Source organism: Lynx rufus, unplaced genomic scaffold (genome assembly GCF_022079265.1).
Source record: "Lynx rufus isolate CCGP_SWC_20201006 ecotype Redwood Valley unplaced genomic scaffold, mLynRuf1.p SCAF_11, whole genome shotgun sequence".
In the NCBI taxonomy this organism is placed as follows: Eukaryota; Metazoa; Chordata; class Mammalia; order Carnivora; family Felidae; genus Lynx; species Lynx rufus.
The window spans coordinates 39,306,286-39,333,649 of NW_025814825.1; the positions used below are offsets into that span (position 1 = coordinate 39,306,286).

The 27,364-nt window shown below is 35.9% G+C and overlaps 1 protein-coding gene across 3 annotated transcripts in view; it reads right to left on the reverse strand.

Annotated features, from left to right (window-relative positions):
* HPSE2 (heparanase 2 (inactive)) overlaps positions 1-27,364 on the reverse strand; it is a 670,247-nt gene that overhangs the window by 600,245 nt on the left and 42,638 nt on the right. For 2 of the 3 annotated variants that reach the window (XM_047072672.1, XM_047072671.1), the window contains exon 3: positions 8,819-8,980. The exons of the other annotated variant lie outside the window; for it this stretch is intronic. In XM_047072672.1, the coding sequence (XP_046928628.1) occupies positions 8,819-8,980 (162 nt within the window). The remainder of the gene's footprint in view (positions 1-8,818; positions 8,981-27,364) is intronic. 3 annotated transcript variants of the gene reach the window in all.

A 27,364-nucleotide genomic window follows, 5' to 3' on the forward strand; every position in this document is an offset into this window, starting at 1 on the left:
TAAGTATGGAGCCCCATATGTGGCTCCGCACCGGAAGGATGGATGGAACCTGCTTGGGATTCGCTCTCTCTCTTCTCCCCTCCCTACCCTCCCCCCTCTCAAAATAAATAAATAAACTTAGAAAAAAAGAAAGAGAGGGATGCCTGGGTGGCTCAGTCAGTTGAACGTCTGACTTCAGCTCAGGTCATGATTTCACAATTCATGAGTTTGAGCACTGCACTGGGCTCTGTGCTGACAGCTCAGAGCCTGGAGCCTGCTTTGGATTCTGTGTGTGTCTCTCTTTCTCCGCCCCTCCCCGCCTCATGCTTGCTGTCTCTCTCTCTCAAAAATAAATAAACACTTTTTAAAAATTAAAAAAAAAGAACATACTAATGGTTGATAACACAGCTGGAAAAATCTCAGCTAAGAGAGGACTTCCCTGACTGTCATATCTAAAGTAGTCTATGCTCCAAACCTGCCAACCTCATCACTGTCACAGTGGCAGCCAGTAGTTTGACTGCTAAGAGATAATGCAGATAAAAATTGCCCTGGGAGATATGGAAGACCAGAGCTAGACTCGTTAAGTGGAAAAAAAAAACAAATTAAAAAAAACTCTGCTAACCTGACACCCAGAGACATGAATTGATGAGAGGTGGCAAGGGACAAGTGGTAAGAGGGGCTACAGGGCACCTAGAATTCAGGCAGGCCATGTGGCCCAGAGGCTGGATATACAACACCCTAAATATCACCAAATGCAGAACCAAACACTACCATAAAAGCTGGTTCTGAGCTAGGAAAACCAAGGGCAATAGAGACAAGATCCAAACTGCTAGCCTGCCAGAGGTGAGCACAAAGGAAGTGAGATACAGAAAAGAAAAACAAAATTTAAAGACTATGCACAACAAAAATAAATTTTAATGCATTTTTTGCAATATACATGACAAAGGATTACTAACACTAATATATAAAAAGGATCTAATAAGGATCCTTTAAAAAGGATTTAATAAGAAATTGACCAATAACCCAATAAAAATGTAGGGTAAAGAAAAAAAATTCATAGAAGAAATAAAAATGACAAAGAATATTAAAAAACTGTTAACATCATTAATAATTGTGAACTATAATTAGAAACAACCACACCATCTCAATTATTATCTATTATACTAACACATATAAAAAGATGGAAAATAATCATCCTTAGCAAAAGACAGTATGAATGAGTTTTCTCTCATTCATTGTTAGTATAAGTATAAAGTGACATGACCTTCCTAAAAGTCCATTTACTATTTTTAAAAAGTCCATTTACTAAATGTACCAAAATTTTAAATGTGCATTCCTTTGACATAGCACTCATACTTGTAGGAATTGTACAAAGAAATATATGTAGGGACTCAGTCAGTTGAGAGTCCAACTTCGGCTCAGGTCATGATCTCACGGCTTGTGAGTTTGAGCCCCGCATCAGGGTCTGTGCTGACAGCTCAGAGCCTGGAGCCTGCTTCATATTCTGGGTCTCCTTCCCTCTCTCTGCCCCTCCTCCGCTCATGCTGTCTCTCTCTCTCTGTCTCTCAAAAATAAATAAACATTAAAAAAAATAAAAAGAAATCTATGTAATGATGTTCATCACAACATTGTTTAAAATCATGAAAAATTAAAGACAACCATGATGTCTACCAACAGAAGATCAGTTAAATAATTACAATATACTCATAAAATGCAATTTTAACGTAGCCATTAAAAAGAATATGAGCCTATATTCTTTGATATAGAAAGATGTTCTTTGATATAGAAAGACGTTCACAAAACATTAAGAGAAAGAATGTTACAAAATAACAGGCATGTAGGGGCCCCTGGGTGGCTTGGTCGGTTAAGCGTCCGACTTCGGCTCAGGTCATGATCTCACGGTCCGTGAGTTCGAGTCCTGCATCGGGCTCTGTGCTGACAGCTCAGAGCCTGGAGCCTGTTTCAGATTCTGTGTCTCCCTCTCTCTCTGCCCCTCCCCTGTTCATGTTCTGTCTCTGTCTCAAAAATAAATAAACGTTAAAAAAAAAAAAACAAAGCAAAATAACAGGCATGTATTATAATTATATTACTTCATTTGTATAAAAAGATATGTGTGTGTTTACTAACGTTTATAACTTAGGTATACATGTGTGTGTGGATAGAGGGATGTCTAGAATAATATTGATAAAAATTATTTTTATCTATATTATACTAATAAATATGAATAAAGTTCTCATTTTGAAAAATATACGTTGACTTTAAAGTATTTAGTAGATAAATATTCAGATATTTACATATATGAAATAATGAAGTCATTTCATTGAAATCATGTGAAAAGCAACCATCACCACTATTTTTTTAATATTGCTTGTGAGGTTTTTAGAAATTTAAAGGAAAATACTTAGTAAAAAATCTAGAAAAGAGACAAAAATCTACCTTTGTTTTTGATAAACAGCTTATTTCTACCCTGGAAATAAGTTATAAAGAGAAAGAAGTTCACTCTCAACATCAGCAAAACTATAAAGTATTAAAGAACAAGTTAAACAAAAAAACAGAGGAAAAAAATTATGAAATATTTCAAATGACATAAAACAAGAACTGAACAAGTAAAGAGATATATTCCATAATCTTAAGTGGAAAACTTGATATCGGAAAAGTATCAATCCCCTCCAAATCAGGTTATAAACTGAATTCAATTCCAATCAGAATACAGTGATGAGTATCTTGAACTAGAAGAAATGAAAAACTCCCTTCAAAAATTATATGAGAATAGCTATGAAAACCTTGAAGGGAAAAATGGAAGAGTGGTTAACAAACCTTACCAGATATCAAAACAGTACAGTACTTCACAGAAATAAACAGAAAAAGTGACAGAAAAGAGAGTTCACAAATAAATACACATATATGTAGGAGTATAACATATAACATATATGATGTTTCAGTTCAGTGGCAAAAGAATGTTTTATTTTTAAAACAGTACATTCATAGCTTGTAAGAAAATAATGTGATATACTTACATCACACTAATATGAACATAAATTCAAGTTATAGTAAGAGATTAAAGCTCTAAATTAAAAAGAGTAAAAAAATAAATGATATTCAAGGAGGAAAATGGTTTGCAATACATTTGACAAAGGATTAACGTTCCTAATTCACAAAGAGTACTTACAAACTGATCAACACCAAAAATAAAAAAAGAGCAAAGAACATGAATATGTAACTCACAAAACAAAATGCAAGTCAACAATAAGTATGTGAAAATAATACTCTCTCTGGCTATCACCAGAAAACTGCAAAAATGAGATAATATTTCTCACCTGTTAGGCTGAGAAAGCTGGAAAAGAGCACTGATAGCCAGTGCTCATGAGAATGCTAGGAAATAACTGCTCTCTTACTGCTAGTGGGAATGGAAACTGCTATAATCTCTTCTGAAAATTATCTGGCAAGGTTCATCACAATTTTAAATGCAAACCATAAAAAATTCATACATTGGACTTCATCAAAATTAAGACTCTGCTCTCTAAAAGAAACTACTAATAAAGAGTCACGGAAAAAAAATATTTTCAAATCGTATATCTGAAAAAGGACTTACAGCCCAAAATATATATAGAACTTTCAAAACTCAATAGTAAGAAAATAACTCACTATTTTTTTCAATGGGCAAAAGGCTTAAACAGACACTTTACCAAAGGAGATATACAGATGGCAAATAAACACATAAGAGATGCTCAATACCATTAGCCATAAGGTAAACTGCAATTAAAACCATGAGATGCTACTACGTACTCACTAGAGTAGCTAAAATTTAAAAGACATACAATACTAATTGTTGGCAAAAATATGGGTGAACGAGAAGTCTCACATACTACTAGAATGCAAGACAGTTTCAGCCACTTTGGAAAACAATCTGACAGCTTCTTTTAAGTTACATAGACACCATGAAATCAAGCATTCCCACTCTTAGGTACCTACCTAAAAGAAAAGAAAAAAATATGTCAACACAAAGAGCTAAGAACAAAAGTTTATAGTGGCTTTATTCATAATCACCAAAAGCTAGAAACAAACCAAATGTCCAACAACAGAGGAGTGGATAAATGAGTTGTAGCATATTCACAACATGAAATATCTATCACTCAGCAATAAAAGGAATGAAATGCTGATATATGCAACAAGTGAATGAATCTCAAAAAAAATATGCTCGGTGAAAGAAATAAGACACACAACCATTTTATTATTCCATTTATATGACATTTAGGAACAAATACCAGATCACATACAGCTAAGGACTGGGGGTAGGGGGTGGGAGGAAACTGCAAAGGGAGACAAGAGAACCCCTAGAGTGAGGGAAATCTTATCATGAGGTGGTGGTGGCTATATGACTCTATGATATATACATTTGTCAAAATTTACTTTTTCTTCATATAAATTATACCACAAAAAACTTGATTCTATAAAATTTTAAAATACATACCTTTTGACCCAGACACCCCACTTTGAGGAATCTATTCTACAGAAATAAATGTGTCAACACGTATATAAATTAATGTACGTTGATAGAGAAATGGTTAAAGTGTGTTGTATTCAATGCTATAGAATACAATGCAAATAATTTTAAATTTTTTTAATATTTATTCATTTCTGAGAGAGAGAGATACAGCGCGAGCAGGGGAGGGGCAGAGAGAGGAAGAGACACAGAATCTGACAGCACAGAACCTGATTTGGGGCTCAAACTCAGGAACCGCAAGATCACACCTGATCCAAAGCCAGACACTTAACCAACCGAGCCACCCAGATGCCCCCAATGCAAATAATTTTAAAAGAACCGGAAATAATATGAGCTAATATTATGATTCGTGGGAACTGAAAAACAGTTCTCGTTCCACTGATTTGAGCCCTGATTTGCTCAACTAAATTTAGAAGAATGGGCCACAACAGGGAAGTACAAGCCTCTTTTGCTCAATTCATCTACCACAGTAACACAGTAAAGCTGACCATAGGATCCCAATCCACTTTGGAATCTAATGACTGAGACGGTGTATAAAACAAAAAGTAGCAGCAATTAACATGACAAGAGTCCTCATAAAAGAATCCTGGAAAGCATCTTGGGTAATGCCATCCTTTTATAAGGGCTTTGGTTCAGGCTGCCTAGTTACAGAGGGTTGACTATGACTTCACAGCATAAATAAATTTTGTTTTAATTTGACCCCATTTCAAGATCACTCACTATGTTCTATATATTGTGCAGAATGCTGTAAAAATATGATATTCCTTATCCTCCAGAAGCTTATGTTCTAAACAAAATCCTAGAAAATACATTGCCCCTTAAAGCTGACTTTTTCATTTGATTATAGGAATCCACCACAAAATTTCAATTTATACCTCAAAAGGTATGGGGGTGGAGCAAGGTGAGGGGAAATGAATACTGAATCTGAACCTATTAAAGTTATTAATTAGATGTCAAAATTATCCCAAGTCAACTCATTTATCATATAAACAGCAGGACATTTTCAACGAACTTATAGAACATTATTACATTAAGAGTCATGAGAACACAAAGATATGGAAGAATAATCCCCTTTCTTTCTTAAATGCTCCAGGACAAACTGGATGCTACAGGACAAGATAAGATACATCCACGTGTTGATGAGTCAGTGTGAAAAGTACAGGATGCAACTCATCACCATTTAAAACAGTTCTATCACTGATGTTCTACTGGTATTACTCCATCACCTTCCTAAAACCTTGGAGTTCACTGTAAAAACCCACTATATTAGGGAAGGCTAACATTATTTCCATTGCTATGTAAATCATTCACATGAAAACATAAAGACATATTTAATTTTTTTTTCAACGTTTATTTCTTTTTGGGACAGAGAGAGACAGAGCATGAATGGGGGAGGGGCAGAGAGAGAGGGAGACACAGAATCGGAAACAGGCTCCAGGCTCTGAGCCATCAGCCCAGAGCCCGACGCGGGGCTCGAACTCCCGGACCGCGAGACCGTGACCTGGCTGAAGTCGGACGCTCAACCGACTGCACCATCCAGGCGCCCCAAGACATATTTAATATCATGCAAAAATACACTCCACTTTTCTAAAAATGTGATATAAGGAGGAATACTTCAATAAGATATACACATTAAAGAATTGTTACTAGTTTCTGTTAACTGGGCTGTCACTAAGTACTGAAGGGTTGTTTCCTTTTACTGAACAGTCAGAAGACCTTCAAAGCTAGAATATAATCTGCTCTCATCTGAGGGGTGGCTGTTTAAGAGAGAAGATGAGCTGGAATGCAGAAAATGAAGGCATGCCTCTCACCTCAACGCTGACAGTCACATCAGCTAAAGATGGAACATCTAAGAATGGGGGCTTGCTTGTGAGGTGGAGGGCAACAACTATCATTTTTAACCATGCTTTTAACCATCTGATATTTCAATCGCTTTATTTTTTCCTATACTATGATCTTAGTCAACCAATTTTAAAATAAAGAATATACCACTAACTGACCAGAAAACTATTATGATACACTGCTACTCATATACATGAAATTCTGTAAATAATTGAGAAGGGTTGAGGGGAGGGCAGAGTCATGAAGAAAATGATCTCTTTCTAAGATTTTGGAGGCCTAGTTTCCTCATCTTGTTCCACATAAATACTTTCATTGCAGACATTTCAAATATTATGCCAGAGTTACACAAAATAAGTGGAACATCACCAAGCAGAAATCCTAGAGTAGGTGTTCTGAACATGTTGGTAAAGAGAGTCACTTCATTTGAGAGGTCTCTGCCCCTTCAACCTCACCCTCCTTACCAATATACATTCATCACTGAAAAGGGAAATATTTACAAAAGTTAGTTTAGTTATGTTTAAATATTATGTTTAGCTGTCTGGAGACCATGTTCTCAAAATTTATACAAGAAATCAAGGATTAAACTTCATAACAATTAGGAAACCACACTGTGTAAAATCAAAGACTTAGTTAAAGGACATTAAAATAGTTTTACCACTGGTGCTAAATTGAAATGGCTACAGCTCTTCCCAACACCTGGAACCAAAACCTTTTGAACTTTCATGTAAACAAACTGGGGCACACCAAATGCTCTGTCTGTAGCAAGGTACCACCTCTGTACAAGCATTTGGGTGAAAAATGTGGAAAATGCCTGAGGACTCTTTGAAGCAGCTTGGGAGAAGTAAGAGCAGGAAAGAGGCTCTTCTCTAGGGTAAGTTTGTTTAGTGGAAAGTAAGCAAGTTGTCAGGGTAAAAGTTGACAATGTTGATTCCAACAGTTTGAACTGCGAATAAACATTCAAAGGGATTATGTTACTGAGAATTAGAAAAGATTCCATTGAACTCAATAGAACACTTGTGTTTTCAAAGATAATATGCCTTCAAGCCACACTCTGAATCCACAGTTTAGGGTTAGAATTACCTTAAGCCCTTTCTATGCCACATTAAAGAACACAAGATCTGACCTCTTTAATATAGATCTAAAATTAACATAAGGGTGGAATAAAAATATTTCTAATAACTGAATTGGAAAATATTAATATATGTACATCTGTATGCCTGAGACAGAATGAAGAAATTTGGATAAAAATCTATGTTCTTTCCAAATATCTAAACTTAAACTAACCATCTTAGGGAAATCAACTTAGGGAAATAATACATTGGCTATAAATCACTTTTAAGTTTTCCCTCCTTAATAACTTATCAACGAGCAAAAAACAAGGCCTATAATTATGAAATCTATAATCCTCTTCTCTGCTCACCAAAGCACATTTAAATCTGGCTTTCACCTCATGCTGTTGGGTTTTCCACCAGGTACAAGAAGAAAAGTTGGAAGAGACTTGTGCTTTTTCAGAAGTTAAACAATTTGGTTGCCACTCAGCAATTCCTGGTGAAATGCCAGGAAGCCTATAAAAAAAATTAAAATTGTCCTAACTTGGAGTTTACAAAAATAAGTGTGAGATATTCATAGCCTGTCAGACATTCCATCTTTTGAATATTAAATATTGATAAACACGGGAAACACACACTTTTGATTTGTTAAACTTTATTTGGAGCAATATAATGCAGGAATGCCTTGCATGCCCTCAAGAAAATGGAAGTAACTTAGACCGCTCTTCTTACTCCATCTCAAGTACTCCATTATTCTCACATTAGAGTCTGCTATTAGAATCTTCTCCAAAACTTGACGAAAGCATGCAACTCACATGCTCTGTACCAGCAAAGCTTGCAGGCAGCCTTGCAAAAAGCTTTTTCTCCTTTGAGCTCTCACACAAATTCACTTCCCTCCTTGAACCAAGGATGTAAGGGAGTATGGCTGTCTCATAGCCTCTTTGCTCTTAAAACGAAAATCAAATTCTCCAGATACTTTCAAAGTCCACCAGGAATAGAACATTCTCAGCTCGGCCTGTGGATCATTATCTCTTTTACATTTCATCTTTATGTTCACTGGGTTCACAGAAAGGGCATACACAGAAAGAGGAAAATAGCTGCTTCTTAGACACCAAATTTAGTAATTCTCTCAAATCCACTGGCACACATCTTAAAAGTCATATTTTTATAAGGCTTCATTAGGTTTTCATTGGTTCTGTCTTTTGAGAACACACATGCTGAGTTGCCTATAACTTCAAGCCAAAATACATCTGCAAACTACAAGAAATATTTTTTATAGGAAGACAAAAGTAATCACAATTTAAAAAGGGATATAGTGGATGGAGACAGACAGATAGGGGCTCATCTAGATCCCACTTTAGTGTCTACCAAACGTCAAGTTGTTAACTAATGGAGGCCATCAATCTATAATGCTTAAGATTCCAAACGACTCCAATAGCCTTACCTGTTAATATGAGATTACTGTAAGTATTAGAGAATTGCTCCTTTAGAAGAACAAGATGCATTTGAGCTGCCTTCTCCCGCTGGAGCTCCAGCATAACATCAGGGTGCTGAGCAATCTTGCAGCCTTTCTGTTTATCCAAGGCAACATCACTTCGAACAATGTCTACAAAAAGAAATAAAGGCAGGCAGCAAAAACAAAACAAAACAAATAACCATATACACATCAAAGTCTTGTTTCACCCAAAATGACAGAATTTATAAACTACCATATTTCATCAGAATGAAGAGATTCGGAAGTAATAAACCTGAAGAGTCTCCAACTTCATGATACATCCTGTAGGTTTCTCTAGTCATTTCCAAATCCTCTGCAATTTCCATTTTCTTATCTCACTCTGACCTCATTTAAGATGCTCACTCCTCCATTCTCCTCTAAGCTCACCTCCAGGACTTATTTACTTCCTGGGGCCTTTTCTTAACATCTTTTACCATTCTCCATGGAAAAAAATAATACAACTTTGTCTGAAAACTAGTGACTATGATTATTTCCTCTACTTCATGCTGTAGGACCAGGTGATAGCTCCTGTATATATATATATTCAGGATATGTGACCTGCTTTCAAATTTACCAGCCAGCCTATTCAGCTCACATTAGGGCTACCATTCTCTCCTGAGCTGCTCAGGATTTCTGCTGCTATTTTTCATGTGCCTCTAGCTGCATTCTGACTCATTAATAACTCTTTTTTTAATTTTTAATGTTTTTATTTCATTTTTGAGAGAAAGAGAGAGGGAGAGAGAGAGAGACGGCACACGAGCAGGGGAGGGGCAGAGAGAATGGAAGACACAGAATCTGAAGCAGGCTCCAGGTTCCGAGCTCTAAGCATAGAGCCCGATGCAGGGCTCAAACTCATGAACTGTGAGATCATGACTCTCCTGAGCCGAAGTCAGATGCTTAACTGACTGAGCCACCCAGGCGCCCCAATAACTCTTTAAATCTAGAAGTATTTTGTAAGTCAGTGAAGGAAACAAGAGTAGGACTAGAGTCACTTTGCAGATCTGCTTCTTTCCCAATTATTTTCCCATTGGTGACAGGCTGCTTTTTATACTTCAATATGATTTTTACTCAAAGCCCAAGTATTCTCCAGAAAATAGTCACCCTCAAAAACAGTCACCTAGAATGTTTCCCAATTAGCAGGGAGCTTTGATACCCTAAAGTTATTTGTTTATTTTTGTAAATTAAAATATAATTCAGCTTATTATCATATAAACAAATAATTATCAGCAGCAATCTGGATAACAGCTCTAGAAACTTCCAAGTTTTACATAGCAAATTGAAAGATTTTAGGGGAAAATGCTAAGAAAAAAAATGTTCTGCCACTGTTGACACCAATGGCTTTGGAAAGAAAAAACCAATGCCCATGTTAATGGTAGCAAACTAACGCCCATGTTAATGGTAGCAATGGAAAAGATTTTAAACAATGCTCAAAGAGAAAATAAGAGTATGTGGCATCAAAGGTGAGACATCATTGTAGACAAATAATCTTCAAACCCATCAACAGAGCCCTATAATAGAGAAGCCCAGATATAAATACAAGCCCATGATAAGGAGAGTTAGGATGTGTAGTACACAAAGATTAGCCAGATGTGGGAATGGCTCTCACTGAACCTTGGATGAAAACAGGAGAGCTGGTTGGGAACAATGCAATCTATTCCTAAACATATTTATGACAATTTCTAGACTATAGGTAAAAACTGAACTCATTTAACATTCAAGTAACTACTCTCATAGATTTTCTGAGGCTTGAATACAAAATTAGAATAAATTAATTCAAGACATACTCTGGTTTTTAAGACCACCGATAGAAAGCAAGAGGAAACATATTAATTACACTGTACCATTGAATCCTTCCAATAATCCTATGAAAGTATGTGGTAGATATTGTTGACCAGCTGACCCAAACCGTAAACCCAATCCCTTCTTTGCTTCCTTCTACTGCAAAGACTAAAACACAAAAATAAACAATTTCCCAGCTTTCCTTGAAGCAAGGGGTGACATGTAACACAGTTCTGGCCAATGAGCTGCAGGCAGACATCCTTAGAGGGACTTAACTTTAGTGACAAAACCTCACTAAGAGAAAACCAGGATTTTTGTCCTTCAACCTATTAGCCTTTCCCATTCTTTGTGTCTAAAACATAGATATGAAGCCCAGAGTTAAAGTAGCTATTTTGTGGCAATGAGTCAAGAAGTAAGAGAGCAAAGGACTACACACTAAGGATGGTGAACTGAAAGACCAGAAGATCTTAATGAGCTACGACAGCTACCATACGTGTCCCAGACTGCACATCTTTTGATTTCTTGTTATATGAAATATTAGTTTCTTATTTTTAAAAATCCTTACCTGTTTTTGAAATCCTAAATGATAAAGAATAATATTATTATCCCTACTGTGTATATGTAGATTCCTGAGATCCACAAAGCTTAAGTGACTTGCTCAAGTTCACATTGCGTGGTCAGTCCCCAAATCCAGGAATTTTCAAAGTCAAGTCCAGTGACCTTTCCAAAAGTTACTCTTATATAGAAACTCATAAATTTAATAGTAAATTACAGTAAATAATAAAAGTGAGGAACTTAAGAGAAAAACCTAATTATACTGTAACAGCAGCATACCATAGGCGGTCTATCCAGAAAAGAAATATGTATGATACTTTCCCAGAAAACATTACAAAACTTGTACCAAAACATACTATATAGAGTGAAGAGAAGTTTCAATTATTCAGATATGTTCTAATAGGAGTCTAATACAAAAGTAGAACACCTACCAAACTCTCTATTTCCTATGGAATAAATGTATTGCTCAGAAGGCAGAGAAAGCAATAATTATAACTAATAGCCTCAACATCATTCCAACCAGAACCTTAAAATACAGTGATCATATTGTCTTAACAACAGTAAGAAGAGAAACCCATGGGCATGGCCAAACATGTCTGAGACTTCAGAAGTGTACACAACAACAATGTTTGGGGAAAATATAGTTATGCTGTATACATTCTTTATTCACTCCTGATTTATTTGAAATTGTATCAAAGACTAAATAAATACACAAAAAAGAATACTTATCAAAGATGTACGTGGTCACATATATCTGGAGGAAGAGCTAATATCATAGATGACAGATTCAAACTTCAAAAATATCTTGGCAACCTAGAACTTAGGCTGAAATCTCCAAGACACAGACAAGAACACAAAGTCCTGCATTTATAGTGAAAAGTAATTACATAAGAGGGAAAGTCCAGGCCAGACACAAGCTCAAATATTTAAGATCTTATTAAGTTTTGTACATTTTAGTTGAATACAAGCTTTATGTAAGTCAGTGATACGCTGCCATATACAATAGTGCTGCCCAAAAGATTAAGGCAATTCTTAGATCAAATTAATAGAACCAGCATATCCAGAATACAAGGAGTAACATAGCCACCCTGAATTCCATGCCAGCCAAGGGCAGCAGTGTAAAGAGTTGGAGTTAAAGCAGACCTTGGTTCAAATTCTGGGTTGGTGATCACTTATTAGCTGCAGAAGTGACAGACAACAATGCCTCTGTAAGCCTCTATTTCTTCATACTGTTATTGTAAAGAGTCATTAAAGATTTAGCACTATGCATGCCACATAATAAGAACTGTATAAAGGGTAGCTATTACTATTTTTATTATTATAATACTCTACTTGTAGCATTATATGTTTTTTCACCTGTAATAGTTTCATAGGATACTAATCATCTAGAGTCCACCCAAAGAAAAGTGCCACAATGGGAAATTATTTTATTTTCTAAAAATAACTGAAAAAAGGGGCACCTGGGTGGTTCAGTCGGTTAAGTGTCTGACTTCAGCTCAGGTCATGATCTCACAGTTTGTGGGTTTGAGCCCTGCATCCGGCTCTGTACTGACAGCTCAAAGCCTGGAGCCTACTTCAGATTCTATGTCTCCCTCACTCTCTGTCTGTATGTCTCTCTCTCTCTCTCTCAAAAATAAAAAGAACATTTTTTTAAAATAGCTGAAAAAACAGTATTGAGCCCAGCAAAGAAAACATTAAAGAAGACTTGCTTCATATAGAAGAGAAAACTGAATTATTCTATATAAATCCAGAAAGCCAAACATTATGGGAGCAACCAAAAGACAAACTTTAGTTTCACATGAGAGAACTGTAACAACAGAAGCTATCATACAAGGAAAGGAGCTACTTGAAGACAGAAGAAATATCAGTGGCAGCACAAGATTAAAAGCATAAGTGAAAATAATTTATTTTAAAAAGGCAAAACAACAATTCTCATAGGAAAAAATAAAATTACAGATTGGCTATATCTAAAATGTTCAGTTTCCAGTAAAAAATTATGAGCCATGGAAAAAAACAGGAAAGTGTGACTCGTACTTAAAAATAAAAACAAAAGCAGTCAATTAGAGCTAACTCTATACTGCCCCAGCAGATGAAGACTTCAAAAAACAGATTATAGGGGCGCCTGGGTGGCTCGGTCGGTTAAGCATCCAACTTCAGCTCAGGTCATGATCTCACGGTCCGTGAGTTCGAGCCCCGCGTCGGGCTCTGTGCTGACAGCTCAGAGTCTGGAGCCTATTTCAGATTCTGTGTCTCCCTCTCTCTCTGCTCCTCCCCTGTTCATGCTCTGTCTCTCTCTGTCTCAAAAATAAATAAACGTTAAAAAAAATTTTTTTTAAAAACAGATTATAAATACATTTTAAAAATTCAAAGAAACCATGTTTAAATAATTAAAGAAAAACCTAACAAAGACTCAATGAATAGGAGGATGAAACAGATACTTTTATTTAAAAAAAAAGGAATAAATGGATATTCTAGAGTTGAAAAGTACAAAAACTGAAATGAAAAATGCACTAGGATGGGCTTTAACAGCAGATCTGAAAGGGCAAGAGAAAGAATCAGAATGTGAAAACAGATAAATAGAAATAACAAGAAAAACAGAGAGAAGATGACCAAGGAAAACTAAACAAAGCCTCAGAGTATTATGGAATAAAATGAAGCAATCCAACAGAAAGGAGAAAGGAAAAAAATTATTTCAAAAAATAATGATCAAAAAATTCCCAAATTGATGAAAATCATTTATCCACAGATCCAAGAAGTACAACAAAAAGAATCATTACAAAGAAATCTACACCTAGACACATCATAGTATAACTCTTGAAACTGCAAGATAAAAGAAAATATTAAAAACAAAAGGGAAAAAACTCATCTCAAAAAAAGAACTAGCAATACAATTAATGGTTGACTCCTAATCTGAAACAATGGAAGCCAGAAAGCAGTGGAAGACCATATTCTAAGTGCTGAAAGAAAAAAAAATTCTTATAACAAAGAATTCTAAATCCAGCAAAACCATCATTCAAAAAATGAAAGTAAAAGAGACACTTCCATATTTAAAAAAAAAAAAAAAACAACACTGGGTCTTTACTAGCAAATCTGCAATATAAGATATATTAAAGGAAGTCTTTCAGACTGAAAGGAAATGATACCAGCTAACTCAAATACACACAAAGAAATAAAATACATTAGAAATGGTATAGGGGAGGGGCGCCTGTGTGGCTCAGTTGGCTAGGCATCTGACTTTGGCTCACATCGTGATCTCACAGCTTGTGGGTTCAAGCCCGTATCAGGCTCTGTGCTGACAGCTCAGAGCCTAGAGCCTGCTTTGGATTCTGTGTCTCTCTCTCACTCTGCCCCTCCCCTGTTCGTTCTCTCTCTCTCTCTCCCTCTCTCTCTCTCTCAAGAATAAATAAACATTAAAATTAAAAAAAAATGGTACAGGGGTGCTTGGGTGGCTCAGTGGTTAAGTGTCTGACTTTGGTTCAGGTAATGATCTCGCAGTTCATAAGTTCAAGCCCTGTATCAGGCTCTGTTCTGACAGCTCAGAGCCTGAAGTCTGCTTCGAATTCTGTGTCTCCCTCTTTCTCTTGCCCCTCCCCCACTCGTGCTCTGTCTCTCTCTCTCTCTCTCTCTTCTCTCTCAAAATAAACATTAAAAAATGATTTTTTAAAAAGAAATGGTATATATGTAGGTAAATATAATAGAACTTTTATACTCTTAATTTCTTTAAAATACATAAGATTATATACAGAAAACAATGTTATAGTTATAACATATGGATATAATATATAAAAATTGACATTATAGAGGGAATAGGAAAATATGGCATATTGATGCAAGTTGCTATAATTTGCCAAAATTAGGTTAGTATTAAGTTGAATTGGACTGTGATAAGCTAAGATGCACAGTGTAATTCCTGGGCAGCCACTAAGAAAATAACAGAAAATTATGCAGTGTAAAAATCAACAGAGAAATTAAATAAGTAATCTAAAAATGATATTTTTAAAAATCTAGAAAATTGGTTTAACAGAAAAAAGGCAGTAAAGGTAAGAAATATAGAAAATATCAAAATAGCAGACATAGATCCAACTATACCAATAACTGTATTAAATGTAAATGGACTAAACACCCTAATCAAAAGCTACAGATGTTCAGATTGAGTTTAAAGAAGCAAGATCCACTGCTGGTGGGAATGCAAACTGGTGCAGCCACTCCGGAAAACAGTATGGAAGTTCCTCAAAAAATTAAAAATAGAACTACCCTACGACCCACAATCGTACTACTAGGTATTCACACATGGGATACAGGGATGCTGTTTCGAAGGGACACATGCACCTCAGTGTTTACAGCAGCACTATCAATAATAGCCAAAGTATGGAAAGAGCCCAAAGGTCCACTGATGGATGAATGGATAAAGAAGATGTGGTATATATATACAATGTAGTAATACTTGACAATCAAAAAGAATGAAATCTTGCCATTTGCAACTACGTGGATGGAACTAAAGGTATTATGCTAAGTGAAATTAGAGAAAAACAAATATCATATGACTTCACTCATATGAGGACTTTAAGAGACAAAACAGATGAACATAAGGGAAGGGAAGCAAAAATAATATAAAAACAGGGAGGGAAACAAAACATAAGAGACTCTTAAATATGGAGAACAAACAGAGGGTTACTGGAGGGGTTGTAGAAGGGGGGATGGGATAAATGGGTAAGGGACATTAAGGAATCTACTCCTGAAATCATTGTTTCACTATATGATACCTAATTTGGATGTAAATTTTAAAAAATAAAAAATTAAATTAAAAAGAAAGAAAGAAAGAAAGAAAGAAAGAAAGAAAGAAAGAAGATCCAAATATATGCTGTTGAAGAGACACATTTTATTAAAAAAATTTTTTTAACGTTTTATTTATTTTTGAGACAGGGAGAGACAGAGCATGAGCAGGGGAGGGGCAGAGAGAGGGAGACACAGAATCCGAAACAGGCTCCAGGCTCTGAGCTGTCAGCACAGAGCCCGACGCGGGGCTCGAACTCACGGACCGTGAGATCATGACCTGAGCCAAAGTCGGCCGCCCAACCGACTGAGCCACCCAGGCGCCCCGAAGAGACACATTTTAGATTTAAAGACAAATATAGGTTGTGGCACCCATTGTGTTGTTATTTAATCATGTTTGTTGTTGTTGTTGTTTGGGTTTGTTTTGTTTTGTTTTGTTTTGTTTTTGCTGTGGAGAGAAAGAAAGAAAAATATTTTCCTTTTTCTTCAATAACTGCTCTCCTTCTGTACTGGGAGGGTAAAAACTTGGTTCCTTTCTCATTCCCTGTAGTCAAAGAATCTGTGGCTCAGATTCACAAAGATGCAGATTTTGACTGTAGGTTGTCCTAATCTGCTTTTCCCATTCTTTCACACTACTTAACACAATGGATAAGTACTTCTAGACAACACTCCCTAAGATTGGTGTAAAAAAGACAACCCACTTAACTTTATTTTTCTTTTCTTTTAATTTTTATTTATTCATTTTGAGAGAGAGAGAGAGAGCATAAGCAGGGAAGGGGTAGAGAGAGGGAGAAAGAGAATCCCAAGAGGACTCCATGCTGTCAGCACAGAGTCCCATTCAGGGCTCCATCTCATGAACCATGAGATCATGACCTGAACTAAAATCAAGAGTCAGATACTTAACTAACTGAGCCACCCAGGTGTCCCTGAACTTTTTTTTTCTCAAGCTCTGGGTAATCTGCTTTTTTTTTAAGTATAATTGACATATAATTAACATATAACATATCAGTTTCAGGTGTACAACATAATGATTCAACACTTGTATATGTTGTCAAAGAGCACCACAATAAGTCTGATTAATATCCATTACCATATATAGTCACAATTTTTTTCTTGTAATGAGAGCTTTTAAGATTTACTCTTTTTTTTTAATGTTTATTTATTTTTGAGAGAGAGAGAGAGAGACACAAACTGTGAGTGGGGTTGGATCAGAGAGAGAGGGATACACAGAATCCGAAGCAGGCTCCAGGCTCCAAGCTGTCAGCACAGAGCCTGACGTGGGGCCTGACCTCACAAACTGTGAGATCATGACCTGAGCCAAAGTTGGCTGCTTAACCGAATGAGCCACCGAGGCATCCCTAAGATTTACTCTTTTAGCAACTTTCAAATATGCAATACAGTATTATTAACTATGGTCATCATGCTAGACATTACATTGCCATGACCTATTTTTTTTATAATTGGAAGCCTGTACCTTTTGATTTCCTTCACCCATTTTACCACACTCCCACTTGCTGCCTCTGGCAACCACCAATCTGCTCTATGTATCTATGAGCTTGTGTATTTTGTTTTGTTTCCAATTCCACATATAAGTGAGATCGTATGGTATTTGTCTTTATCTGACATATTTCACTTAGCATGATGGCCTCAAGGTCCAGGCATATTATCACAAACGGCAAAATTTCATTGTTTTCTATTCCATATTGTGTGTATGTATGTATGTGTGTGTTTCACAATTTCTTTATCCATTCATCCACTGATGGACACTTAGGTTGTTTCCATATTGTGGCTATTATAAATAATGCTGTAATGAACATGGGGGTGCATATATTTTTTCTTTCAAGTTACAGTTTTCATTTTCTTCACATAAATACCCAGAAGGGGAACTGCTAGATCATATGTAGTTCTATTTTTTTATTTTTTTGAGGAACTTCTATACTACTTTCTGTAGTAGCTGCACCAATTTACATTCTCACCAACAGTGTATAACGGTTCCCTTTTCTCCACATCCTCATTGACATTTGTTATTTCTTATCTTTTTGATAATAGCCATTCAAACAGGTGTGACAAAAAGATATTGCATTGTGGTTTGGGTCTGCATTTCCCTGATGATTAGTGATGCTGAGAATCTTTTCATGTGCCAATTGGTCATGTTTTCTTTGGAAAACCGTCTAGATCTTTGGCCCATTTTTTAATCAGATTGTTGTTGGCTATTGAGTTCTAAGCATTCTTTCTATATCTTGGATATTAACCCTTATCAGATACATTTGCAAGTATTTTCTCTCATTCAGTGGGTTGCCTTTTCATTTTGTTGGTGATTTCCTTTGCTGCGCAAGACAAATTTGTAAATAGTAAATGTAATAAATATTGGGGTGCCTGGGTGGCTCAGTTGGTTAAGTGTCTGACTTTGGCTCAGGTCATGATCTCACAGCTTGTGAGTTCGAGTCCCACATCAGGCTCTGTGCTGACAGCTCAGAGCCTGGAGCCTGCCTCAGATTCTGTGTCTCCCTCTCTCTCTCGGCCCCTCCCCTGCTTGCTCTGTCTCTCTCTCGCTCGCTCTCAAAAATATATAAAAACATTAAATTTTTTTACTTTTAAGATAGTAAATATTACCAGAGAGACAGATAGAGTGATAAAACAGAGACAGATCATAGTGATAAAAGGGTCAATATACCAGGAAGATACAACAACTATAAATGTATATGCACCGAACCAGAAAGTTTCAAAATACATAAAATACAATCTGACTAAATTGAATGGGAAATTCAATGATTATAGTTCAAGACTTCAATACCTCACTCTATATTTGCTGGAACTAGATAGAAAATCAGCAAGGGTCAATATACCTTACTGACATTTATAGGACATACCGAATAAAAGCAGGATACACATATTTTCTAAGCACACATGAAACATAATCAGAATAACCTTATGCTAGGCCATAAAATAAGTCTTATAAATTTGAAAGGATTTATGTCATATAAAGTATGTTCTCTGACAACACTGGAATCAAATTAGAAATCCATAACAGAAAGACCTCTAGAAAATACCCAAATATTAAGAAACTAAACAATATGCTTCTAAATAACCTATGGATCAAAGAAATCACAGGGAAATTAGAAAATATTTTGAACTGAATGAAAATGGGAACACATGATATCAAAATTTATGGAACAGAGTCTAAATAGTACTTAGAAAAGAAAACTATAGTTTTATATACAATGTATTAGAAAAGAAAAGGGCACCTGGGTGGCTCAGTTAGTTAAGTGTCTGACTCTTGATTTTGGCTCAGGTCATAATCTCACAGTTTGTGAGTTTAAGCTCCAGCATTGGGCTCTGCGTTGATAGTATGGAACCTGCTTAGGATTCTCTCTCTCCCTCTCTCTCTCTGCCCCTCCCCGGCACTCGCTTTCTCTCTAGATAGATAGATAGATAGATACATAGATAGATAGATAGATAGATAAATGTTAAAAGAAAAAAGATCTCAAATCAATAATCTAAGTTCCCACCTAGAAACTAGAAAAATAAGAAAAAATTAAACACAAGCAAGCAGAAAGATGAAAATAAAGACTTCTATTGATTTCTATTCTGATAGAAATCGATGAAATAGGAGTGCCTGGGTGGCTCAGTTGGTTGAGCATCTGGCTCTTGATTTCAGTTCAGGTCATGATCCCAGGGTTGTGGGATCAAGCCCCACGTCATGCTAAGCATGAAACCTGCTTAAGATTCTCTCTCCCCGTCTCTGTCCCCTTCCTGCTCACATGCTCTCTCTCTCTTCCTCTAAAATAAAAAATAAGGAAAGAAATACAGAAATCATGAAATAAAAAATGGGAACAACAGCAAAAATCAATGAAACAAAATAGCGCTTCATTGAACAGATGAACAAAATTGATAATTTTTAAGATGGAATGGCAAAATAAGAAAACACAAATTACCAAAAATAGGGGAGGAAAGGCAATCCCAATTGTTATATACTGTATGATTCCACTTACACAACATTTTCAAAATGACAAAATTATAGTGTTAGGGATAGATCACAAACAAGTAGCATGAGGTTGTTGCTTTCGGGTGGTACAACAGTTTTGTATTCTGATTGTTATATTGGTTACACAAATTCATATATGTAGTAAAATTTCATAGAATTATACACACAGAGAAGAAATGAATACATGTAAAAACTGGCAAAATACGAATAAGGCCTACAGTTTAGTTAACTTCCTGTACTATTTTCACAAGTTTTTATGCATCTAAAATTATTTCAAAATAAAGTTTAGATTCCCGGGGATCTTTTGGAAGATGGCGGAGTAGGAGGACACTGGGCTCACCGCGCATCCTGTTGATCACTTAGATTCCACCTACACCTGCCTAACTAACCCAGAAAACCACCAGAAGACTAGCAGAACGAAGTCTCCGGAGCCAAGCGCAGACGAGAGGCCCACGGAAGAGGGTAGCAAGGGCGGCGAGGCGGTGCGCGCTCCACGGACTGGCGGGAGGGAGCCGGGGCGGAGGGGCGGCCCGCTGGCCAAAATAAAGTTTAAAAAGAACTTAGACCTTTACATCATACACACACACAAAATTAACTCAAAATGGATCACAGACCTAAATATAAGAACTAAACCTATAAATTTTATAGACTATATAGGAAAATGTCTTTGTTTCCTTAAGTTAGGTAAATATTTCTCAGTTATAACACCGAAAGTACAATTCACAATGGAAAAAAAAAATGAACTGAACTTTACCAAAAGTAAAAGATTCTGCTTTTTAAAACATCATTAAGAAAATAAAAAGCTAAGACATAGACTGAAAGAAAATATTTGATAATCATATATATGATAAAATATATAAAGGAAATGTTTCCAACTTAATAAAAAGACTAACAACCCAAGTTAAAAATGGGCAAAACATCTGAAAATATATTTCACCAAAGAAGATACACAAATGGCTAATAAGCACATGAAAAGATGCTCAAATCATTAGTCATTTGGAAAATGCAAAATAAAATTGCAATGAGGTGCTAATCCCTAGCAGAACTATAATCCAAAAGATTGACCATAACAAGTGTTAGCAATTGTGTAAAGAAATAGGAGCCCTTATACATTGCTAGTGGGAATGTAAAATGGTACAGCCATTTCTGCAAACACTTTAGCAGTTTCTTAAAAAGATAAACATAAACGTACTTACGTCCCAACAAATCTACCCCTAGAAACCTACCCAAAACAAATAAAGGAGTATGTTCACACAAAGACTTGCACATGAATATTTATAGTGGCATTGTGCACAACAGTCAAAACTAGAGACAACCCAAATGTCCATATACCAGTAAACTGATAAACAAAATGTGGTAGATCCATACAATCAAATACTATTCAGCAATAGAAAGACACAAACTATTGATAAATGCTAGGCCTGGAAAGCCTCAACAACATAAACTAAGTGAAAAAAGCCAGACACAAAAAGACTATGTATTGTATGATTCCATTTCTGTAAAATTTCTAGAAAAAGCTAATCAGAGACAGAAAGCTATCAGTGGTTCCCTGAGGCTTGTATGAAAGCAAAGATTGACTGCAAACAGGCATGTGAATGTTCTAATACTAGGTTGTGATGATGGTTGCACAACTCTATGTACATTTCAGAGAAATAATGATATACTTACATGAGTGAACCTTATCATATGCAAATTATAGCTCAAAAAAAGCTGTTAAAAAGTTACACAAATAATATACCCATGTCCACAGCAGCATTATTCACAATAGCCAAAAGGTAAAAGCAGCCCAAGAGTCCTTCCACAGATAAATAGATAAATGAAATGTGGTATACACATATAATGGAATATTGTTCAGCCTTAAAAGGAAGGAAATCCTGATACATGCTACAACATGGATGAACCTTAAGGATATTATGCTAAGTGAAATAAGCCAGTCACAAAAAAAGAAATACTGAATAATTCCATTTGTATGAGGTATCTAGGGTGGTCAAATTTATAGACACAAGAAAGTAGACACAGCCAAGGGCTGGGAGAACAAAAGGAGTTGTTGTTTAATGGCTACAGAGTTTGTTTTACACAATGAAAAAAGTTCTGAAGATGGATGATAGTGATGGTTGCACAACAATGTGAATGTTCTTAAAACCATTTAATCACACACTTAAATATGGTTAAGATGGTAAATTTTATTATGTGCATTTTAATACAATTAGACATTTTCTAAAGTAATAAAAATGACCAGAAATATAGGGCTTTTCAAAAATCAAAACAAGAATCACCTTAGAACTTTGGTACTGCAATGCCATTGTTACAGTCTACATTCAGTTTTCTCTGTAGATTACATGAGATCAGACAGCACAACTTTGATATAATTTTGTATGCTGCTATTGAACTGCCAGATCCAGAAGTAAAAGGTGCAGTCCTGAGAGAATGCTTTGGCTATTCTCACACTAATGGATCAAACATGAGACTAGAGCCACTCCCTTCCCTCCTGGCTTCAACGTAGCCACTACAATAGCAGCAGGAAAAGAAAGATCCTGACTATTCTGCAAACCCTTGAAAGAGGTTGACAGATGCTAGAAGAGCCTCTGTGCTGAGAGCCTTTATAAACCCCAAGTCAAAGTACTCATTGCCTACACTCTTTTCCTTCCAAATGGCTAGTCCTTTCATTTCCTTGATTTAGTCAGCCTAATCTTCTAGTCTCTGATCTCATCTTTTATTCCTCTTTCTTTCTCCCTGTCCCTTCAAGGCACCAAATTAATCCACTTCAGTTTTAAAATGTCTCTTAGAGTTGTCACCTTCTTTTCAATTCTAATTAGCACTATGTACCTCATATGAGGTAACTCAAACAGTGCAAGCCAGCATCCACAAATCCATCCACAGATCTCCAAGCCATTCAGCATATCACTTCCAGAAAAATAAAAATCCTTCATTGTTACTTTGTTTTAATTGTAAAATGTTTTAAACAGAGGAATGTACAATGTCCCCTCACACCTATGTACCCTCACTCAGCTCTATCTTTGCATAACATTTTACCGTATTTTCTTCAGACTTGTTTAAAGAAAACAGTTCAGAAATACATGAAATCCTCTGCTTATCTGTCTGCAATAATATTCTCCTTCCTCTTGCCACCTTCAGAAAGATAACTACCAACCTAAATCCTATAAGTAATATACTTACGCAGCTGTATATGTATGTGTATTTATGTATATGTGTTTGTGTATATGGTTTCCTTATATACATAAAAAAGTTATTAGTTTACATTTTTTACAACCAAGGGACAATTATCAAAAGTAAGAAACTAACACTGGCACAAATACGATTAACTAAACTACAGACTTTATTATATTTCACCAGTTTATTAGTACCCTTTTGGATTCCAGAACCTGATCCAAGATCCAAGAACATGTTGCGTTAGTTTCCATGTCTCCTTAATATCCTCTGAACTGAGTGACAGTCTCTGTCTTTCCTTGTCTTTCATGATTTTATCGCTTTTCAACAGTTACTCATCAGGTTCAAATAAACTGTCCTTCAGTTTGGGTTGGCTAAAGATTTTATGTTGGAATAAATTATGGATTTGGGACAAGGATATCAGAGAGGTATCCTTAGGTCTTGTTGATGATGATGTTAACCTTGATCACTTGGTTAAGGTGGTCTGACAGGTTTATTCACCGTTAAGTTACTATTTTGTCTTTGTAATTAATGAATATTTTATAGGAGAAACTTTGAGGCCACGCAATACTGCACATTTCTGTAAACTTCTGCCCACTAATTTTAGCATTCATTAGTGGATCTTGTCTACGTCAATTATTCCTCTGGTATTCCAATGGTGATTTTTCAATTCTTCTCATTCCTTCTACATTTATTAATTCTGTAAGGAAGAGCTGTCCCTTCTCCATTTATTGATTGATTGATTGATTATATTAGTATGGACTTACAAGTATTTTATGAAGTCATCATATTTATCTATTTTGTTGCAAAAATTGTTCCAGCTTTAGCTATTTGGAGTTCTTTCAGGTCAGTTTTTGAGTCCTTTGATATACCCCCATAATTTTTTAAATTCTTCCTTACTTTCTAACACCACAAATATTCCAGGAACATCTTGTATTTTCCTTGCCCCAATCCTGGAATCATAGACTTCTCCAAGGAGCCCAGGTTCCATTTGATTGAGAATGATATTTTAAAATGCAGATCATGTGCTCACTGCTAGGAAGTGTGTATGTACATACTAACTGCTGTATACAGATATATCTATATTTACTGTATCTATCTACCTATTGAAAGGGAAAAAAACCACATTAGTTCATATTGATGTCTCCAATTCCAATTCAGTACCAAAGGGTTCATTCTAGCATTCCCATTTCCTCATTTGTAATTTCTTTTTTCTAACAGTGAGAAACTTGCTTGTCCTCAATTAAAATATATTTATTTCCTTGTTTAACAGTAGTATACATGCAGTTTCAGAATTGCTAATCTATACGTCTATGAGAAATAAATGTACCAAGTACAATGTTTTTTGTTTTTCCATTCTTTTTCCATTAGCCTTACAGAACCCAGTCAAAATAAAGCTACTTAGGGGCGCCTGGGTGGCGCAGTCGGTTAAGCGTCCGACTTCAGCCAGGTCACGATCTCGCGGTCCGTGAGTTCGAGCCCCGCGTCGGGCTCTGGGCTGATGGCTCAGAGCCTGGAGCCTGTTTCCCATTCTGTGTCTCCCTCTCTCTCTGGCCCTCCCCCGTTCATGCTCTGTCTCTCTCTCTGTCCCAAAAATAAATAAACGTTGAAAAAAAAAAAAAATAAAGCTACTTAGGTCATATCCTTTCTTCTCTGAGCCTTCAATGTGGTGCTGTCAGTCACTGTAATACAGTTACATTCATTTCTAAATCTACATTCCATCAGTGGTTTCCCCAACATCCTGGTTGACTTTTTTTTTAATTTGAAGACTATAAAATTCACTCTATGGTGTGACAGGTTCTGTGAGTTTTGACAACTGCATAGAATTGAGTATGCACTAGGACCATATTACCATACCAAAGAAATCCCCTCATGCTAACCCTTATCAATCTCTTCCTCGATTCTCACCCTGGCAAATACTGATGTTGTTTTTTGGTTTGTTTTTGTCCCTATAACTTTGTCTTTTTCAGAATGTCATATCAAAGGAATCATACACCATGTAGTCTTCAGAATATGACTTCATTCACTTAACAAAATGCATTTAAGATTCATCCAATAGTCCATTCCTTTTTATTGCTGAATATTATTATAGTGGATGAATGTACCACAATTAGGTTCCCCATTCATCCACTGAAGGAAATCTGGGTCGTTCCCAGTTTTGGTCAATGAATAAATCTTCTATAAACATTCACATTCAGGTTTTTCTGTGAACATAAATTTTCAGTTGGCTTGGGTAAATTTCCAGCAGCGAGACTGCAGAGTCATATGGTAAGTATATGTTTGGCATAGTAAGAGACAGCCAAACTCTTTCCCAGAGTGATTATACAAATTTGCATTCTCACCAGCAATGTATGAGATTTCTGGTTGCTCCACATGCTCAACAGCACTTGGTATTGTCACTTTGGTTTGTCTGTTAGATATTCTAATTGATTTGTATTGGCGTGGTTTTAATTTTCATTTCCCAATTACAATGATACTGAACATATTTTCATATACTTATTTTCCATCCAAATATCTTCTTTGGTAAAGTGTATGTTCATATATTTTGTCCATTTTTAAAATTTTTTTAAAGTTCATTTATTTATTTTGAGAGAGAGAGAGAGAGAGAGAGAGAGAGAGAGTGCATGAGCATAGGAGAGGCAGAAAGAGAGAGGAAGAGAGAGAGAATCCCAAGCAGGCTCCAGACTGTCAATGTGGAGCCTGATGTGGGACTCAAACCTATGAACTGCAAGATTGTGACCTGAGCCAAAACCAAGAGTTGGACGGTTAGCTGACTGAGCCACCCAGGCGCCCCTTTTTTGCCCATTTTTAAATTCGATTTCTAATTTTTTTTTAATTATAAGATTTCTTTGTAAGTTCTGAATACAAATCCTTTATCATATTTGTAATTTTAAAATTTTGCTCCCAGTCTGTGGCTTCACTTTTTCATTCTCTTTGTAGGGTCTTTCACCCACCAAGCAAAAGATATTAATTTTGGTAAGTTAAATTTACCAACTTTTTATGAATCATACTTTTGATATATCTAAAAACATTTTGCCAATTGTAAGGCCATACAGATTTCTCCTACCTTTTCTTCTAGAAGTTTTATAAGTTTCATGTCTTATATTTAGGTATATATGATCAATTTTTAGTTAATTTTTGTAGAATATGAGGTATGTATTAAGGTTCATCTTTTCACATAGGAACTTCTAATCATTCCCGCACCATTTGTTTGAAAACTTCTATTCTGTATTGAATTGCCCTTGCACCTTTGTCATAAATCAGTTTACAGTACTGTTGTGCATCTTTTTCTAAGCTCTCTATTCTATTCCACTGACCTATGTATTTTTCCTTTACCAATACCATACTCTCTTGATTGCTGTAGCTTACAGTAATTATTGAAATCAGGCAATGTGAGTCTTCCAACTTTGTTCTTTTTCAAGATTGTTTTGCCTACTCTAGTTCCTGTGTATGCATGTATGTATATATATGTGGTGTGTGTATTTAATTATTTACATGTTTTTTTAATTTTTTTAATGTTTGTTTATTTTTGAGAGAATGTGTGAGTGGGGGAGGGGCAGAGAGGTAGGGAAAGACAAAGGATCCGAAGCGGGCTCCATGGTGACAGCAGCAAGCCCAATGTGGGGCTCAAATTCACAAACTGTGAGATCATGACCTGAGTCAAAGTCAGACACTCAACCGAATGAGCCACCCAGGCACCCCATATTCATATATTTTAATAGAGATACATCTATAGAAAAGTTTTTCTGTGATTCTGATTAGGTAGGACTGAATTGAATCTACACCTCACATATTAGGGAGAAGTGATGTCTTAACAATATTGAAGTCCTCTAATCTATAAACATATCTCTCTCTCTTCATTTATTGGACTTCTTTCACCACTGTTCTATAGTTCCCAGCATAAATATTCTGCATATATTTTGTTATATTTATAATGTTTGATGCTATTATAAATGGTACTTTTGGTAAATTTCCAATTCCAATGATCATTATAACTGCATACATAGAAACATGATTCACTTTTGTATATTAACATGGTATCCTGCAGGCTTGGTAAATTCAATATTAGTTCTAAGGACTTTTCTAGATTCTTTGGAACTTTTTAATGTATATTACCACGTTATCAGCAAATAGAGACCATTTTATGCCTACCTTCCTAGTCAGTATGCCCTTCATTTCTTTTTCTTGCCTTATTGTGCTGGCTAGGATTTCAAGTATAATGAGGAATAACAGTG